This window comes from Mus musculus, chromosome 5 (assembly GCF_000001635.26).
Source record: "Mus musculus strain C57BL/6J chromosome 5, GRCm38.p6 C57BL/6J".
Classification (NCBI taxonomy): Eukaryota; Metazoa; Chordata; class Mammalia; order Rodentia; family Muridae; genus Mus; species Mus musculus.
Genome location: NC_000071.6, coordinates 136,217,733 through 136,237,703, shown reverse-complemented (window position 1 = coordinate 136,237,703; position 19,971 = coordinate 136,217,733). Strand labels below are relative to the sequence as shown.

General features: G+C 52.8%; 1 protein-coding gene across 8 annotated transcripts in view; it reads left to right on the top strand.

Annotated features, from left to right (window-relative positions):
- The window catches only part of Sh2b2 (SH2B adaptor protein 2), a 28,449-nt gene extending 8,892 nt beyond the window's left edge, over positions 1–19,557 (top strand). For 3 of the 8 annotated variants that reach the window (XM_011240882.3, XM_030254494.1, XM_030254495.1), the window contains exons 2-9: positions 5,318–6,051; positions 10,236–10,337; positions 12,409–12,500; positions 13,208–13,299; positions 13,385–13,549; positions 15,648–15,856; positions 17,891–18,062; positions 18,552–19,557. In XM_011240882.3, coding sequence (XP_011239184.1) covers positions 5,344–6,051; positions 10,236–10,337; positions 12,409–12,500; positions 13,208–13,299; positions 13,385–13,549; positions 15,648–15,856; positions 17,891–18,062; positions 18,552–18,874 — 1,863 coding nt within the window. In that variant the 5' untranslated portion in view covers positions 5,318–5,343 and the 3' untranslated portion in view covers positions 18,875–19,557. Of the gene's footprint in view, positions 1–5,317; positions 6,052–10,235; positions 10,338–12,408; positions 12,501–13,207; positions 13,300–13,381; positions 13,944–15,647; positions 15,857–17,890; positions 18,063–18,551 lie in introns of those variants that run through there. The other 5 variants (XM_006504420.4, XM_006504422.2, NM_001302938.1 and 2 more) reach the window with 3 other exon arrangements.
- Positions 19,558–19,971: the final 414 nt, after the last annotated feature.

The window sequence follows — 19,971 nt, the reverse complement described above, 5'->3', positions numbered from 1 at the left end:
CACCCCCCTCTGCTGCCCTGTCTGCACTGTGACTCGGTCTGGGTGTCTGGCCTTGAGGTTAGTCAAGGCAGTGGCTTTTTAAGACCATGAGCAGGGGGATCTTGGTCAAGCTGTCCCTGCCCTGCTCTCGGCGACCCCTCCAAAGCCCCATCCCACTTAAGAACAACAAAGCCACAAAACAGGCTCTGGGGATAGCTGAACCGGTGGGGTGCCGGCCTGGCGTGCATGAAGATCTGGTTTCCCTCCAGGTGTGATGTTGCACACCTGAAATCCCAGTACTGTAGGAGCTTTGAAGATAAGAGATCAAGGTCCTTGTTAACCATATAGTGTGCTCGAGGCCAGCCTCAACTACGTAAGAGTCGTCCAAAAACAATAAAAGCGGCATGGTTTTTTTGTTGTTTTTTGTTTTTTTTCAGGCTAGGAAGCTAGTTAGGGGCGCTAAGACCAAACAGACCCCATTGTAGTGAAGTGTGGGGGATGCTGGATCTCTCTAGTACCTAGGGACCTACCATCTCTCACCCCTGGACTAGTAGGCTTTGTCTTTATCTCAGCCCAAAGACCTCAGGATGCAGTTGTCATTCCTTACCTGTCCCAGACCCTAGGAGCGTGGCAGCTGGTCCTCAGTCGTCAATGTCCAGCGTATGTCCTTACATATCTTAAGCCGTCTGTTATACTGATAGAAAAACCAAGGCTCCAGGGAATAGGGTATTGGGCCAGGACAGAGCACACTCCTCCCAGGGCTGAGTCACTAGGCTTCTTCTAGCACCTGGGGCTGCAGGAGGAGAGCTGGGATATGACCACAGACACCAGAAGGTCACGGGCCACAAGGACATGTGAATTCCTGTCTAGTACAGAGAGAAACTTCCAGGAAAAGGCAGGGCTGGAGGCTAGGGAGTGGGTAAGAGCACTGGCCTTGAAAGTCTGAGTTCTAATCTCCAGCCGCTGGATGTGGCCGTGTGCACTCTGGCCCCACTGCGGCAGGCTGTGGGGACTTGAGGATTGATGGGTCTTGCTGGCCGCCAGCCTAGCTCTGAGCTCAATGAGAGAATTCTGTCTCAATGAAGTAAGGAGAGTGAAGGATCAGTGTATGGATGCCCTGTGCTTCCACACTTGTGTGTATATAAACACACACACACACACAACATGGGGTCAGTAAAATGACTCAGTAGATAAAGGTCCCTGACACCAACCTGTGATCAATCCTTAGAACCCACATGGTGGAAGGAGAGAACCAACCCCCATAGACTAGGCTCTGGCTTCCGCACATAGGCTGTGATATGTGCATGCAGGCACACACATACAGATAAGCATAACAATAAAAGAGATGCTTCTATCCACCTGAAGGCCAAGGAGGAAAGCAATCCAGGCAGAGATGGGAGGGAAAAGAGACCAAGGCCAAGGGGCTTCAATTCATAAACCTTCTAAGCCAATCCCTAGTGGGGACAGGATGACATTGTCCACCCTGCTTCCAGTACCTCTGGGACCTGCTCTTTGACCCTGCTTTCCCACTCTCTGAGCCCACAATTATCTGCACACTAATTGATCGGCACATACTGGCTGATCTCCACGGTGAGTGGGAAATCCTCCTGGCCAGAGGCGGACGGAGACAGTGCCTACCTGTGACTGTGGAGTCCGCTGCCTGAACTGTCTATCCTAGGGAGTGGCGAACCTTTCTTCCCCCCAAGTGATGCTCAGAATTTGGGAAGCTCAGTCAAAGGTCAAGGACTTCATTTCCTCCCCCAAATCAGCCCCAAGGGCTATTGGGACCAGCACTTCCTTGTGTGGGTCCATTGGCCCCCAGTGCTCCCTCCTGTCTTTTCTGAGTTCTGGGTTCCAGGTCTATAGCCAGGTGGAGGATGCTTGGCTGCCTCTCTTGATACATTTGTTTCTTTCTTTGTTTTCAATTGAGATAAAATCTTATTTATTTATTTATTTGGTTTTTTTTTTTTTTTGAAACAGGGTTTCTCTGTGTAGCCCTGGCTGTCCTGGAACTCACTCTGTAGACCAGGCTGGCCTCAAACTCAGAAATCCGCCTATCTCTGCCTCACAAGTGCTGGGATTAAAGATGTGCGCCACCACTGCCTGGCAGATAGAATCTTGCTATATAGTCTAAACTGGCCTGGAATTTTCTATTAGCTCAGAGTAACCTAAAACTTCCAATCCTCCTGCCTCACCTTATGCTAGGATTATAGGCACATGCCACCACACCCTGCTTTCCCTGTTCTGTGTAGCCTGTGACACAAGATAGCTATAATGACACCCCGGCCATAAGCTGCTGGCCTGCCAGTGGGGTTGGGAAGAGAGGGCAGGAAAGACCTAGTCAGTTTCCTGATTAGGACACAATATACCTGTCAGAATCTTGGCAGAGTCCAATTTCCGTCTGGTGTAAGTGGGGTGACCCTACATAGGTCCTGTCCCCTGTGACTCTGTCCCTTCTAAGGCTTTCCCAGTGCTGGGCTGACCTGTCAACCTCCACACAGGTCCATAACTGGTCTTCCAACTATGCTCACCCATTCCATCACGTACGGAGCAGGAGATGCTCTGCTGCGTAAGTCCATGGACTTACGGTGGGTTTAGCAGTGCTTCCAGCTTGCTTGGGGACTGTGGTGGTGGCGGTGGTGGTGGTGGTGGTGGTGGTGGCGGCGGCCCTGGCCTCTACTTCCAGGGAAAGAGTGAGTGTCAGGAACCTGAGATATGATCCAGGTCTTCCTTCTGCACCCACACAGCAGCGCATGACTGCCTGTAACTCCAGGAAATCCAGCTGGAGAAAGAGACTTAAAAGCATGCACAGAACACAGTGCAATTGGTAGCTTGCTAGTGGGACACTCATGAGGGGACCATGGGCACTTAGAAGAGACACTTGTGCTAGCTTGGGCAGACGAAGTCAAGGAAGGCTTCCTAGAGGAAGATGTTTCATCATGGAAGGGTGAATAGGAGTTGGGTCAGGCCTGTGAAATGCTTATGAGGGCTCAGTGCCCATCTCTCTCCACCTTCATGGGCTTCACACACCACCCTCTGATTTCCAAAAGTCCTGATTAGTCCCACTGCAGTCAATGCTCCTTCCGTGGCGTGACGCCATCTTTGTCCTATCTATAGGTGAGAAGCCCGGCACCTGTCTCGAGCACTTCTGTTCTGGGTGGATCCTGTACTTAATGGCTGTTGCCTTGGCCTAGGGAGGGAGGGGATTCCCTTGTGCCCTCTGGCCCCGAGGCTCCAAGGATACTGTCGAACAGCTATTTTTACCTAGAGTTTAATTATAGGACTTAAATATCAGGGGAGATCTGAGGTAGGGTCCCCAAGGGCTGTGGGGCAGGGGTAGCCTAGAGCCCTGGAGATCCTGTGAAGACAGGTGAGAGCCTGAGTCTCTACAGCAGAGGGATAGGTGCTGCCCCTCAACATGCCACAGGAAACTGGCCTCTGCGGCAGGGGGTCACCGGGGGGCCTGTATCTCCCTACTTAACTTCCTTAGTTTTTTCTTCACTTACTTAAGGTCAAAGTTACCAAAGGAAACTGGATGGAAGGGCTGGGAGGCTCAGTAGTAGAGCACCTGCCTAGAATCCCCCAGGGAGGGGCTGGGGGCGTGGCTCAGTGGTAGAGCCCCTGCCTAGACTCCCCCAGTGAGGGGCAGGGGGCATAGCTCAGTGGTAGAGCCCCTGCCTAGAATCCCCCAGTGAGGGGCTGGGGGTGTGGCTCAGAGTTCAGAAGTCAAGCTAAGCTGTTGGCTAACATACAGAAAGGAGGCCCTAGATACAATGTAAGAAAGAAAAGGAATGAGGGGGGCAGAACTGGCTGGCTGTGTTCCCAGGGATGTTGGCCACAACAGGGGACAGGAAACAAGTCCCCCAGATGACTACCTGACATGCACTCTGCAGTTTAGCCATTCTAAGTGATAAAAGATGGAGTTGCCTAGCAACAAAGTGGAAGAAGCTGGAATGAAGAGACAGCTGGGATTTCTAGATTGGTCCAGTGGGGATGGGAGTTCTGGAAGGAACAACATCCAGGCTACCATGAAAGATAGAAATTAAAAAAAAAAAAAAGGTCCTAAGGACGTAGGGCCTTCAACACCAATAAGAAAAGTGGTCATCTTTGAGTCATATGGGAAGATGACCCCCAAAATCCCAGGATCAGGAAGAGCTGAGGTAAAACCCTTGAAACTGAGTGTAAGTGTAAGCTTCTTGTTACTGTAACATACATCCCGGAGCAATATGGGGGAGGGAGGCTTGTTGGGACTCACAGTTTCAGGGGTTAAGGGTCAGCTGGCTCAGACAGAACATGATGGGAGGAAGGGTCAGCACAAACAGCTCAGGTCGGGCCAGCCAGGAGGAAGGAAGAGAAAGTGACTGAGACAGGATCCCCAGGGGCTGCAGAGATGGCTTGGAGGTTAGGGTCACTTGTTGCTCCTGGAGAGGAATGAGTTAGGTTCCCAGCACCCACGCAGCACCCACTCAGCAGCTCACGGCTGCGTGTAACTCCAGCTCCAGGAAGTCCGATATCCTTTTCTCCAGGGCTTGGGGACCTTGGTGAGGTTACTAAAGAGTATGAGGTCACCCAAAACTCATGGGCCACCATTTGAAGGTGTCTGTCCCCTCAGCCTCCTTGACCAGAATGAGTGACCCTGGGGATCTGCAGAAAGGCTGGTTATAGCCGGGCGTGGTGGTGCACGCCTTTAATCCCAGCACTCGGGAGGCAGAGGCAGGTGGATCTCTGAATTCGAGGCCAGCCTGGTCTACAAAGTGAGTTCCAAGACAGCCAGGGCTATACAGAGAAACCCTGTCTCAAAAAAAAAAAAAAAAAAAAAAAAAAGAAAGGCTGGTTAAGACACCCCCCAACCCCCACCCCCGCACTACCCATCCCCTACCTCCCCGTCTATCACGTGCACACTGGTTGGTTGGCAGCCTGCACCTCCAGCCTCAGCAGGTTGGCTCATGTGCGCATGGAGCCTCTGTGGTGGACAGACGATATCCCCAGGGAGGCCTGTGCATAGGAGCACTGGCCAGAGGATTCAAAGTCGTTTTAACTGTGTGGGTGGCGGCACACACTTGGCATCCTAGCACATGAGATGTGGAAGCAGGAGGATCAGAAATTTAAGGTCATCCTTTGCCACATAGGAGGGAGTCTGAGGCTAGCTACATGAGACTCTGTCTCAAAAAAAAAGAAGAAAAAAGGGAGGGAGGGAGGGAGGGAGGGAGGGAGGGAGGGAGGGAGGGAGGGAGGGAGGGAGGGAGGAAGGAAGGAAGGAAGGAAGGAAGGAAGGAAGGAAGGAAGGAAGGAAAGAAAGAAGGAAGGAAGGAGCACTTACCAACTTTTTTCCTCTCAGCCCGACGCTGCCATGGGACCAAAGCCATGAATGGTGCCACCCCCAGCTCGGCCGCCGCCCCCGCCCCAGTCCCCGACTGGCGGCAATTCTGCGAGCTGCACGCGCAGGTGGCTGCTGTGGACTTCGCACACAAGTTCTGCCGCTTCCTTCGGGACAACCCGACCTACGACACGCCTGACGCTGGGACCTCATTCTCCCGCCACTTTGCAGCCAACTTCTTGGCTGTCTTCAGTGAGGAGGTGCGCCGCGTGCTGGGGTCAGCAGCCGACACTATGGAACCCGAGCCTGCGGTGACCTCGGTGACATCTGCGCTCAAGACTGCAACCTATGGCCACTCCCGCAGCTCCGAGGATGTGTCTGCCCACGCGGCTACCAAGGCGCGTGTCCGAAAGGGATTCTCGCTGCGTAACATGAGCCTGTGTGTGGTGGATGGAGTGCGCGACCTGTGGCACCGGCGCTCGTCCCCAGAGCCCGATGGTGGGGCCACCCCCAAGGCCGCCGAGCCTGCGTCGGAGCCTCGTGACAAATGGACGCGACGCCTGCGGCTAGCACGAACCCTGGCAGCCAAAGTGGAGTTAGTGGACATCCAGCGTGAGGGCGCCCTGCGCTTCATGGTGGCAGACGACGCGGCCTCAGGGCCTGGAGGCACTGCGCAGTGGCAGAAGTGTCGCCTGCTCCTGCGGAGGGCTGTGGCTGGGGAACGTTTCCGCCTGGAGTTCTTCGTGCCACCCAAGGTGCGTATCTGGATGTATGTCACCAACAATCTTCCCATCCCTCACGGGGACCCATTTACCTGCACAGTCTATGGGAGCTGCAGGCCAGTGACAGGTAGGTCCCTAGGGATGGTTTGGAGATTGTGTGGCTTGATCTAATTGACAGGGTGTTGTAATGTAGCATCTGAAATCAGGGAGTGGCACGGCTTTCAGACATCACCCCAGAGGCCTGTGTCCTGCTCCATGGCAGTCAGAAATCTGCAGCCCTGACAGGCGCCAGCTTAGCTGCCCATTGACCCTTCCTTCCTATCAGGAGGTCAGGAGTAGTTTTGTCAGCTACCAGCATCTTGCTTGCCACTTTGAGTACACTGGTCCTACCTCCATTGCCAGTCACAGTCCCACTGTGGTAGGGGACAGGGAAGTTGGGGCCGCTCCAGGGAGACCAATGTACCTTGATTGAAAAGTACGGACACTGAGGGTCCGTAGCTAGGGTGTTTGCCTAGCACTCGTGTAGCCCAGAGTTCGAGTCCCAGCACCGCATGCTCCCGGAGTGGTAGTGCACTTGGAAACAGGAGGATCAGAAGTTCAAGGTTATCTTCAGCTACATAGCAAGTTGGAAGCTAGTTAGATCTATGTGAGACTCCATATGAAAAGAAGCAGAGTCTATGCAGAGGAGCCTGCCTGAAGTCACACTGAGTGGGTGACAGATAGGGACTAATTATATGTCACCACTCAGACGGTCACCAGAATGAAAGGTAGAGTCCCTTGGCAGCTGGTAACACCCAAGACCTGACCTCTCCAGGGTTCAGTCTCCTCGGGGCCCTCCTAGACACTCTGAGTCAGTGTACTGGAGGCTTGCCCTCTGGGCTTCCCCTCAAGGTGCAGGACTGAGAGCCGCCCACAGGCAGAGGCTGGGGCCACTCCCAGAACACACTCCAAGTCCCAATACCCCCAGCTTTTCCAAGGGGTTTTTAACCCATACCCAACTTTATGCCCCTGAGAAAAATGCCACTAAACCAAGGCTACAAAGACCAAAGCCTGGTGAGTGGTGGCTTGCCTAGGGTCACCCAAAGGGCAGAGGCAGAGGCCCATGGTTCCCCTGTCTCTGGCTTTGAGTGGCAGCCCCAGCTGCTGCTCTCTAAATAGCTGTGCTTGTTGCCCTGGGGGAGAGGAAAGGACTCGGCAGCTGGTACCCTCTCCATCTTCCCATTGATCCCTGCAGAGTCCTCCAGCTTCACTGCTGGCAGAAGAGTTCCTGGGGCATTATTGAGCTCTTCCTTTGTCATCTGTGAGACAAACAGGTTCCCAACCCCTGCCCTTGCTTCAGGCTCTCATAGCAGAGCACAGGAGAACACTCAGGAGTGACCGTAGACATGTGGGTCTAGAATAGAGCATATCAGCCCATCTTCTGTTGCTATAGCAAAATACTATGGTCTAGATAGTGTATTTAAGAAGGGGAGAGAGAGAGAGAGAGAAGGGGAGGGGAGAGGAGGGGAGGGGAGGGGAGGGGAGGGGAGGGGAGGGGAGGGGAGGGGAGGGGAGAAGAGAAGAGAAGAGAAGAGAAGAGAAGAGAAGAGAAGAGAAGAGAAGAGAAGAGAAGAGAAGAGAAGAGAAGAGAAGAGAAGAGAAGAGAAGAGAAATTGGGCATGGGCATGGTGGTATGTCCTACCTTCCTAGCATTGGGGAGGTAGAGGCAGGAGGATAAGGAGTTCAGTGTCATCCCTGACTATATAACAACTTCAAGGCCAACCTGGGCTACATGAGACCAAGTCTCAAAAAGGGGAGAGAGAGAGAGAGAGAGAGAGAGAGAGAGAGAGAGAGAGAGTGAGTTTAGCTGTGTTACAGAAACTATATGTCTGCCGGGCAGTGGTGGCACACACCTTTAATCCCAGCACTTGGGAGGCAGAGGCAGGCGGATTTCTGAGTTCGAGGCCAGCCTGGTCTACAGAGTGAGTTCCAGGACAGCCAGGGCTATACAGAGAAATTCTGTCTCGAAAAAAACAAAAAAAAGAAGGAAAGGAAGGAAGGAAGGAAGAAAGGAAGGAAGGAAGGAAGGAAGGAAGGAAGGAAGGAAGGAAGGAAGGAAGGAAGGAACCACATGTCTAAGGTCAGGAAGCTGACTACCTACCTCTGTGAAGGTCCACTTGACTTCTCACAGTAGGGCAGAGGTCAAGTTAGAATGACCTCACTTTATAACAACCCATTCTGGTTAGATAACTAATCAGGGTCCCTTGAGAACTACATGAATCTCCTCCCAACATAGCAGCTCCAATGACCAATGGGCTTCCACTAAGCCCCACCTCTTAAAGGGTCCACCAACTGTCAAAAAAACCCTTTTTAACATTTATTGGTTGGAGGGGGGGCGATACACATGTGGAGGTCAGCAGACAACCTGCAGGAACGAGTTCGTACCTTCCACCATGTGGGTCTTGGGGATCAAATGTAGGGCGTCAGGCTCACTGCCAAACCCTCACCAGCCCTTTTGTATATATTTGTTGAGACCGGCTCTCGCGTAGCCCAGGTTGGCCTTGGACATCCCATGTAGCCATAGGTGACCTTGAACTTCTAATTCTCCTGCCTTTCGTCTCCTGAGTGCTGGGCATATAGGCGTTTATCCCCACACGCAGGTTTGTGTTGCTGGAGATTAAACCTGGAGTTTCTGCGGGCTGGGTAAATATTCTTCCAATGGAGCCATATCAGGCTTTTATTTTCTCTCTTCCCACCCCATCTTGCAATATACCATATTGGGAACCAAACCACCAGTCCATGAACCCTTGGGGAGCAAACCATGTCTTCCCCCATATCTCTTAGTGAGGGCTCAGGATGGGCTTCCCCATTGTGACTTAGAGGGAAGAAATATCCAGTGCATTGCTTTTGACACCCACAGAGCAATCCAGATCTCCCTGGTCCCTGGGAGCTGGAGCTGGAAGCTTTGGGAGCTTGGACCTGCAGGTTCAGGGTGTTCCTGAGGCCTTCATGTTTCTTTCATATCTCTTGATTTCTCTGCCCAAGTCAGGTCTCTAGCTTCCTTTAACCTCACCTATGCCATACTGGTAGCATACTGAACCCCAAGTCCTCTTACAGCACCCAAGGGCAGAGGGTTAGTTTTATTGCTTGCCTAGAATCCCCCAGTGAGGGGCTGGGGCCGTGGCTCAGTGGGAGAGCCCCTGCCTAGCAATAATGAAGCCCTGGATTCTACCCTAGCACTAGGGGTAGGGGACAACTACAACTATGTCAGGACAAATGATCTCAGACATTAGCCTGAGATAAGGAACACAGTATCTCCAGCTAGTAGGAGCCCAGGTGAAGGTGCCATTGTAAACCTGACCACTCTCCCTGTCCCAAGATGGCCAACCCCAGCCACAGGTAAGTGTGAAGATGAGATCAGCTGTGCCCATCAGTCTCTACTATAAGCCCAGCCCGGGTCGGCTGGACAGCATCCAGGGTGGCCAAGAATTCCCAATCACCAGATAGGAGGCCCTTCCCTTTCCTCTTCAGAAAGTCCCTGTCCCAGAGCCCAAGCCCTGCCGGGAATGTCAGCCTCAGCCCAGTCTGGGGAGGTTAAGTGGAAGAAGCCAGGAGCTGTGGGGCAGAGCATAAAGGAGCCTTCACAGAATGATGTTACTAAGGAACCCTGCTGAGTCCCCTGGTTTAACCCTGTGATGGCAGCATTGGAATACTGGTTTTCTCTGTCCATTCTTGGAGACAGACCACACTCAGCTCCAGAGCTATGCTATGCTCCAGAACATCTCACCCAAAACAGGAAACCACCTTATTCCAGGAGCCATGCCCCCAGCCCCTCACTGGGGGATTCTAGGCAGGGGCTCTACCACTGAGCCACGCCCCCAGCCCCTCCCTGGGGGAATCTAGGCAGGGGCTCTACCACTGAGCCACGCCCCCACCCCCTAAAGAGAAAGGGAAGGAGGAGGGTGAGAAGAGGAGGGAAAGCCTCATTATGAAGTGAGCACATTGTGTGGGCAGGCTGGGTAGCACTCACAGGTCAAACGGTTGGGGTTCAGCAGTTGGGAACTCTTTAGTCCTTAACTGTGACCATGGGAGGCTGGTAACACAGTCACACCAGCATGGCCTCGGCAGTGTCGGCTCCTGTGACCCACATATGCAGGGAAGTGGGACGGGAAATGCAGAGAGGGTCTTCTAAGGCCTCCGAGGTATGACTCTCACTGTCCCATCCTCTGGCCTCCCAGGCTTCCAGACCCAAGGTCAGCATCCCCCTGTCGGCCATCATTGAGGTCCGAACCACTATGCCCCTGGAAATGCCTGAAAAGGACAACACATTTGTGCTCAAGGTGAGTCTGTAGCTGACTTGGACCACAGCCCTACTGGGTTCCCCAGCTTGAGGTCATTCCAGGGGTGCAAGTCAGACCGTCAAAGGGGGAATACAGAGGACATTCCCATGATAGGACCCCACGACAGGTCACTGGAGTAGGGCATGAATCTGGGTCTGAGTTCTAGAGCTATCCACCCCAACATGGTTGGCTACCTGGGTCTCCTTCCATTTCTCTCTCTCTCTCTCTCTCTCTCTCTCTCTCTCTCTCTCTCTCTCTCTCCCTCCCTCCCTCTCTCTCTCTCTAATTTATATTTATTTTATTATTTTATTTTATTTTTACTTTTTCAAGACAGGATTTCTCTGTGTAGCCCTGGCTGTCCTGGAACTCACTCTGTAGACCAGGCCAGCCTCCAACTCAGAGATCCACCTGCCTCTGTGCTGGGATTAAAGGCGTGCGCCACCACACCAGGCTACATTTATTTGCATGTTTGCGTACCTGTACGTGCACTCCTTGGTGTGGTTATGAAGGTCAGAGGACAACTTAAAGGAGTCAGCTGAGAGAACTCTCTTTCTCCCTGTGGGTTCTGCCCCTGGGATTCCAACCCAGCTCGTCAAGTCCGGCACCAGGCACCTTCACCCATTGCAACATGTCCCCAATGCAGCCCTGTACCCTATTTCTTCTTGGGTCTGAATAAAGGTCATTAGAGCTGCCTTCCCTTCCTTTCCCTCTGGAGCCAGACACTCCTACCTCACACTGGTGGCCAGCTTGTGGAAGTTATGCAAATGTCTGTAGGCACAGGCAAATGGAGTGTGGGAACAGCCCTGGACCCTACAGAGGGCACAAAGACACAGAATGGTTGAGAGGCGCCCCAGTGGGTCAGGGAGCCTCCTGGCCTTTCTCCAAGCCCGTAGCACTTGGGTGGCCTGTGGGGGCTGCTAAGGACGTGGGTCTAGGCTGCTAAGGTTGTGGTCAGGACTTCCTGAAGGAACAAGACTATGAAGCTGAGTTCCCTCCAGGAGGCCATTTCCTCCCACTTGAAGCTGGTCAGAGCCCCCACTATCTCTGGCAAACACTTACCGAGCTTGTGTTTATAAAGCCACAAACTCTTTTATTCACTGGGTAAACGTGTGCCAACTTCTATGTCCTGAGTTGTCCCCTCAAGACTGGTAGCTGGGGACACAGCCCCTGTCTATCTGGTATTCTCAGCTGCTGGGTGGTCCTTGGGCACCCCTGGAGCAGAAGGACTCCCCTGCTAGCCCCATTGTGAACCTATTTCCCTGTCAGAAAGAGGAGGTGCTCAGGGTCCTCGTAGCCCAATGCTACATTTTGAAAGAATGAGCCCGGCGTGGTGGCGCACGCTTTTAATCCCAGCACAGGAGGCAGAGGCAGGCGGATTTTTTAGTTCAAGGCCAGCCTGGTCTACAAAGCGAGTTCCAGGACAGCCAGAGCTATACAGAGAAACCCTGTCTCAAAAAACAAAAAGAGAAAGAAAGAAAGAAAGAAAGAAAGAAAGAAGGGAGGGAGGAAGGAAGGAAGGAAGGAAGGAAGGAAGGAAGGAAGGAAGGAAGGAAGGAAGGAAGGAAGGAAGGAAAGACTGGGCTGCTGTGGTCCCGGGTTCAGGTCTCAGTGCTGCTGCTGGCTGCTATGGGACTTTGAGCAAGTTGCCCTGCCTCTCTGAACGTCAGGCTTCTTGTCTATAAAATAACAATTATACATACAACCCTCATAGGGATGCAAGAACTCAACAGACAAGGCGCAAGTGCGAAGAGCACTGACTGCCACGTGACTACAGCAGTAGGATCGCAGTCACTAAGGCCAGGGATCCCTCAGCTCTGATGAGCCTGCTGGCCTCCCCCCTTGCCTTGAACTGTATCTGGAATGTCAGGGCATGGGTTGAGCATGCTAGCTCTCCTGACCCAGGGCCTCCAGAGCCTGCATCTCCTCCCCGGTATGGGCTTCAGGCTGCAGCCTATGAGACCTAACATAGGGGTGGGCAAAGCCATGCAAACCCTTCTGTTCATTGGTCCTGGGGTGCTGAGCCCGCTCACCTCGCAGTTGGGGAGGTTTCACCAGGGCCACTCTCATCCAGGTGGAGAACGGAGCAGAATACATCCTGGAAACGATAGACTCACTGCAGAAGCACTCGTGGGTGGCTGACATCCAGGGCTGTGTGGATCCTGGGTGAGTGTTCTGGAGGCCTAAGGATGGGGCTGGATAGGTGGAGGGGTACCTTGTCCTACCCAGAGACCAGGCTACCAGAAAGGGCAGGCACTAAGGAAGAACCACCAAGATGGGCAGGAGCTGAGGGTCATCCTCAGCTACAAAGCTAGCCTGGGCTACATGAAAAAGTGTTCCCATGCACCTACCAACCCATAGGCATGCACGCACACATATGCCTCATTTCTATGGAAAAGTTGGATTCTGATGAGGAAGCTGGTAGGCTGGGAGCACGGTGGAGTCACAGTCGGTGACACGGTTGGCACTTCTGGTCAGCTGTGAAAAGGAAAAGAATGACCCCACTGTCCAGGGGAGATACACAGAGGGAGCACCCAGCTAAGCACTTGGCAGCCCTTTCTCTAACAGTGTTGCTAATAGGATGGAGTGGGGGGTGGGGACAGACTCATTTGAATAAAGCTCAGTTAACTGGTCACACACGGCCCCCCACTGGTCACCACACCCCCCCACTGGTCACACACTGTCCCCTACTGGTCACCACACCATCCCCCACTGGTATCCATGGGATCCCAGGAACCAGCCACAACCTTAGGGAACACTATGTTCACCGTGGCCTCAGCATTGGTCACTCACACAGTGGCCACAGAGGACTGGACAGAACTTGATGTCCCATCCCAGGCTCTGTGGTAAGACATGCTGCGTCTTCTCCACAGGGACAGTGAGGAAGACACAGGACTGTCTTGTGCACGGGGAGGCTGCCTGGCCAGCCGCGTGGCCTCCTGCAGCTGTGAGCTCCTGACAGATGGTAGGTGGAGAGCAGGCTGGAGTTCTGGGGAATGGCGTTGGAGGGGATAAGAGACATGCTTCCCCCTCTATTTCCCCTGCAGCAGACATGCCCCGGCCCCCCGAGACGACGACAGCGGTGGGTGCTGTGGTCACAGCTCCACATGGCCGAGCTCGTGACACCGTGGGAGAGTCCCTGGCCCACGTTCCCCTGGAGACTTTCCTGCAAACCCTGGAGTCTTCAGGTGGTGTCAGTGAGAACAATAACCCAGGTACCACTGGGGTCCCCACCCCCTTCTACAGGGACCCATGTGGAGCCTCAGAAGTGGTGACATTTCAGCCAGTTGTGTCTACAGTGGTTTTGGCTTTCTAAGCCAGAACGGGCACCTCGCCTTTCCCACTGTGCCTGGTTTTTATAGAGTAACAGATCTGGGGACATTAGTACACACCAGTAATCCCAGAACTCAGGAGGCTGAAGCAAGAAGATCTGCATGGGTTCAAGGCTATCCTGGGCTACATAGTATAAAAGTAACTTTTATTCACCTGTCTGCTAACCTAGGCCTAGGCCTGGAAGCTTCTAGCCTCTGTACAGTCTTATCTAGGCCTAGAATATTTTTAGTCTCTGAGACTTACTGCTGAATAAAGTCACTCCTTCCAAGTTCTTTCTGAACTTTTGCTGGGTGGTCAGTTCAGCTGTCCTGGCCCAAAACTCCTATCTACACTAACTGACTCAAGCTGGCGTTTCTTGGCCTCTGACTGAATTGCTCTGTATTCTAATCTGGCTCTCTCTCGTTCTCTGGCTTGTTCTGTCTTCACCTGTGTCTAGCTTGTTCTCTCTGCCACCTCTCTGTAAAGCTCTCCAAGTAAAACTGCCTGCTGCTTCTTTTCTATGCTGCTCTCCCTTAAGTAGCCTCTCTTCTCTCTTCTCCTGAGAGTTGGGCATATCCTATTCTGTCAAATCTTTCTCTGATTCATCACTTTGTCTGCCACTCAATTTGTCGTCATTTTCGAACATGGGTGCTTCCTTCTACAAACCAACTTTACCTTTATTGTTTGGGATTGAAGGTGTTGACTAAGGACTGAGCCACACCACAACTAGAAGTAGTTTGTTTCACCCCTCCCCTTTGGTAAATAACAATCTCAGGGTTCGCAGTGTGATTCCTGTCTCCTGCAACAACATAATTGTGCCAGGGAAATGTTAGTGATCCCAAAAAAAGCCAGACAGGAGCCGATCTGATATAACTCACAGCAGGGTCTCCCACCCCTCAACTCGCCACTGTCATGCAGGATGGTTTTGGTGGTGGTGGGGAGTCCTGAATGTCTATCGGGGCAAGGCTTTATAGTAAACAGCAAGCAGGGAGTACTAATTAATTAGTACATCTAATTGGAGAGCTACTGTGACCTTTAACATAACTGGCTGGTGCTGGGAGTCATATCATAAACTTTACTTCTGCTCCCCCTCTGCACTGGTGGTCTTCAGGAAGGGAGTGGGCTTGTAACCTGGGGGTGCAGGTTTGTTGGGGGAATAACCTGGAAACACTGGTCTTGTTGGGGATTAGCCTAGAGACTGGAGCTAGACTTGGGTTTTGATGGGGGGCAACTTGGAAACTAATGCTAGGTCCCAGCCTCTTAGTTTACCTGAGTTCAAACTTAGGTCGGGTTCTCTAAAATGGAGTCTGAACTTAAAAGTTTTGGCCTCTCATCTGAGGCACAGTGAAAGAAAAAAGAGATAGAGACAGACAGGGAAAGGGAGGGAGGGAGGGAGGGAGGTTGTTCATATAGAGGCACAAAAGGCAGGTTGGTGGCACAAGCCTGTAACCCTGGCATCTGGGTTGTAGAGGCAGGAGTTCAAGGGCATCCTTGGCTATATGGTAGTGATTTAGAGGTCAGCCTAGGCTGTAAGGTACCCCCTCACTCACAGAAAAAGGAAAAAAGATAAAGATCTGAAGAAGTAACCACTGGCTAACAGTGACTATTGCTCTTCTGGAGCAGTTCCCAGCACCAGGGCAGCTCACGCCTGCGAGTAACTCCAGCTCCAGGGAATCGGATGCCATCTTCTGGCCTCTCCTGGCATCCTCCCACCCACACAGAGACACCCACATACACACATAAACAAGTCAAACAAAACAGAAGGATACAAAGGAACCAGGGTGGGGAGGAAGGCTGGCTTCTTCTCAGGACTGGCGAGCGCCCTCTCCCTATGCCTCAGTTTACCTCAGGGTTAAATAGTGACAGTCAGTCAGCTCTCTGCCTAGGTCTGATGCTATTCAAATGGCAATTTACCCAAATCAACAAGATGCACCGCCATCTTCACTAACTTCTCTGTCTTCCTTCTGACCTTCTGTCCCTGTGCTATTGCAACCAACCCAGGGGACGAAGGAGCTGAGCTGGACACCGATGCTGAGGCTGAGCTGGAACTTTCCGACTACCCCTGGTTCCATGGGACATTGTCCCGGGTGAAGGCGGCCCAGCTTGTGCTGGCCGGTGGCCCTCGGAGCCATGGCCTCTTTGTGATCCGCCAAAGTGAGACTAGGCCTGGGGAGTGTGTGCTGACCTTCAACTTCCAGGGCAAGGCCAAGGCAAGTGTGTGTGTGTGTGTGTGTGTGTTTGTGTGTGTGGTGGGGGTGGCAGGGGACGGCAGCCTAGAGGAAGTGGATTGAGATGGCCACTCAAAAACCAATTCTGTCTAAGAAGTTACCTTTGCAGCCAGACGTGAACTCCTATGGTGTCGGCACTTCAGAAGCTGAGGCAGGAGTATTGTCACGAGTGTGAAACCAGCTTGGGCTACATAGCAAGGCCCTTGTCTGAAAAATCTAAAGACCAAGCTGGGTGGAGGTGGCACACATCTTTAATCCCAGCTCTTGAGAGGCAGAGGCAGGTAGATTTCTAAGTTCAAGGCCAGCCTAGTCTACATAGTTCCAGGACAGCCAGTGCTACACAGAAAAAACCTGTCTCAAAAATCAAAAACAAAATCCAAAGAGCAGGTGCCTCTCCTGAGCAGCCTGCACCTCCACCTCGGTATCTTACTTTCTCTGGGGAATCATTCTTCCCTGACTCTGATGCTTCCGCCCTATATAAACATCCATAATGAAATCAACAACAATCCCTAAGCTAGGACCTTGTGTTGTACACCTGTCAGCCCAGCACCCAGGTAACAGGCAAGAGATCAGGAGCTCAAGCGCATCCTTGGCTATGTATTGAGTTTAAACCCAGCCTGTGTTACATGAGATCCTGTCCTCAAATAAAATTAAATAAACAAGGGGCTGGCAAGAGGGCTCACCAGGTAAAGGCACTTGCAGCCAAGCTTCAGGACCTGAGTTTGATCCCCAGGACCACATGATGGAAGGAGAGACCTGACTCTTACAAGTTACCCTCTGACCTCCAAAATGCAGTACGGCACTCGAACATATGAACACACAAAAATAAACAACCAAATAAATAAATGTTACTATAAAAGTTAATAAAAATGAAAGAGGGCAGCAGTCAAGCAGTCTGGGACATGACAGTGTGGCAGGAATGGGCAGGAATCACGGTAGGTGTCCCTGCTTGCTCGTGTTTCCAGTAAGGAAAGAGACACAGCCTTAGACTTTTCCAGGGTACCATTCCAGGGCAGCAGGGTCCTGCCCCTGACCTACAGCTGAAGATCACAGCCACCCTCACTTCCAACTGGACCGCCAGCATCCTCAGGCCTGCTCTTGGCAGTGCTGGCCCAGATGTGTACGTGTGGAGGAGGCTGAGTCTCCCTAGGGACATCACCTTGTCAGTTCCTCTGACTGCCAGACAATGTCATTCCTGGTAGCTGGTAATTGACATCTTGGCCAGCACTGCTAACCCTAGAGGGCTTAATCTCACTCACACATTCCCAAGTTTGGGGCTAGGATGGTGTCCTGTCCACCGGGGCCTGGGAAGAGGAAGGGGAGCAGGGCGGGGATGAGACGACCTTCAGCCTTCACTTAGTGGGGCTGCTATTGTCTCATAGTGGGATAAGTTGGGCTGACACCAGACACATGTGGCCCACTATTCAAGACCACAGGTCTAAGGCCCCTTACACTGAGACCTCTACCCCAGGTAAACTCAGGAGACACAAAGAGGAGCCAGTCATTGCTAAGAGGCACATTCTATATCATTCCAGACCTCTGCGCTACATGAGGACAAAACAAATATTCAAAAAGAAAGATTGCAGGTAGCACATGGCACACACCTTTAATCCCAGCACTCCGGAGGCAGAGGCTGGAAGATCTCTCTGTGAGTTCGAGGTCAGCCTGGTCTACAGAATGAGTTCCAGAATAGCTAGGGCTACACAGAGAAATCCTGACTGGAAAAGAGGGAGGGGGGAGAAGGAGGGAAGAAGAAAAGAAAGACAGACAGATAGATTCTAGTGTGAGGGCAGATATCTGCAGCCCTAGTTCTTGTTCTACTGTGCCCACCTCCATTACCTACTACAGGAGTGCCCCACCTTCAGATGAGGCTCAGTGTGAGGACCCCTAAGGATGACACAGTCCCATAGAGTCAATGGAGCCGATGCATGGAGTCCCAGCAACCACCAAAGGCACTTGCCACGCAGGTAGCTGGCCCAGGACCCCACCACTGACCACTCCCATCTGTGCCCACAGCACCTCCGCCTTTCTCTGAACGGTCACGGCCAGTGTCATGTCCAGCACCTGTGGTTCCAGTCCGTGTTTGATATGCTCCGTCACTTCCACACCCACCCCATCCCCCTGGAGTCAGGAGGATCGGCTGATATCACCCTAAGAAGCTATGTGCGTGCCCAGGGCCCGCCTCCTGGTAAGATGCCACTGTCTGGAGCCTGGAATATGGCTCAGGCTATAGACGGTTTGCCTAGTGTACTCGAGGCCTGGGTTTGATCCCCAGCGTCTCATAAGCTGGGTGTGGTGGTGCACTCCTGTAATCCCAGCCTTCTAGAGGTAAAGGCAGGAGGGTCGGGGGAATCAAGACCATTCTCTGCAATACAGTGACATAAAGACCATGGGATGTTAGACTCAGCCCTCAAAACCCTTCTCTTGGATATTCTGGGTGGATTCCGTAAGCCCTGTAAGGTTAGAGTTCAGTACCCAGCCTTTGAGCGTTGTATTGGTGGGGTGCCTAGCTTATACTGGAAAGGATGAGTGTACAGCATCACCTGACTCCCGGTAAACTCTGGACCACACCATCCCTCCCTGGGCTCCCCACGCCTGTCTGAACACTGGCCCTTTTTGGAGGATCGAATTCAGGTACCCAGGGCTGGATGCTGACCAGCATGCCCTCTCATTACAGATCCAGGACCAGCGCCCAACACTGCGGCCCCAGTTCCAGCCTGCTGGACGGAGCCGGCTGGCCAGCACTACTTCTCCAGCCTGGCCACGGCCACTTGCCCGCCCGCTTCACCGTCCAATGGCGCTGGAGCTTCGTCTTCATCCGGCTCATCGTCCTCTGCCACATCCCTGCCCCCACGCCCAGCCGAGGGGCCGCTCAGTGCGCACAGCCGCAGCAACAGCACAGAGCACCTGCTGGATGCTGCATCTGGAGCCACTGAGGAGCCCACAGAGGCCACGCTGGGCCGTGCTCGTGCTGTGGAGAATCAGTACTCCTTTTACTAGCTGCCATGCCTTTTACCCACGGGTGTCACGCACATCACAGCAGGCCAAGGACACCTGTTGTCTGTCCTGCCCACCCACAGCCTGGCTAGCCCACGATGGTCAGCAACACCTAATGAATGGCTAAATACACCTACCTATGGTCTAGCATGGCCAAAATAGCTGGCCAGCCTAGCCACTTCAGACCCCAGGGGCCCACTGTGACCATGTGTGGCAGGCCAAGGCTATATCCACAGTCGATCAAACATCATGATAGCCCGCCAATGATTTCAGGCCCCACCCACTGGTGGATGGCCACTCCCATTAGCAGCTATTTTTATAAGGGCCACCGAATCCATAACAGGCAGCTAGCTCACTGACAACTAAACACATTTGGTGACTTCAGGCCCTGGCCACTGATAGTTGGTTACTCCTACAGTGGCATGGCCTACCCACTGGCTGCCTGCTTCACTCAAGGGCAGCAAGCCACGTCTATCAAGCCCATGAAGGCCTACCCACTGATTCCTAGCAACCTCAGGCCCTGCCCACCAGTGTTGGGTCACATACTCCAATAACCTGACCAGGCTGTGGTCTGCCTAGCCTAGGACAGCCTGCCACGCCCACCAGCCCCAGCCCAATGCTGGGGGGAAAAGCCAAGCTCTTCAGTGAAGACAAACATTATTAAAGAGCCTGTTTTAGGGACTACCCCCTGCTCTCCTGTGGTCATTCTACTGTGCTGTCACCACTGGGAAGGAAGTGGTCTCCCTGTGATCTGGAACTGCCACACTGCCACAGGCTTGCTAAGCCAGATCTTACAGGAGGCAGGTGGGATGAAGAGCCCGACTCAGGGAGTCAGCTGTGGGCGGGGCATGGATGGAGGGGCAGACTGAAGGGAACTGGAAAAGAGAGATAATTTGAGGAATGAAACCAGAGTCAGAGATGTGGCTCATTTGGTAAAGAGCTTGTAAGTAGCTTTTAGGACTTCCTGGGTCCATCCCCAGGACCCCATAAACAGGATGTGGTAGTGCGTGCCCGGAATTCCAGCACTTCAAAGGTGGAAGTAGGAGGATCAGGAGTTCCTGGCCATTCTCAGCTAAATGGCAAATCTAAGGCCAGCTTGA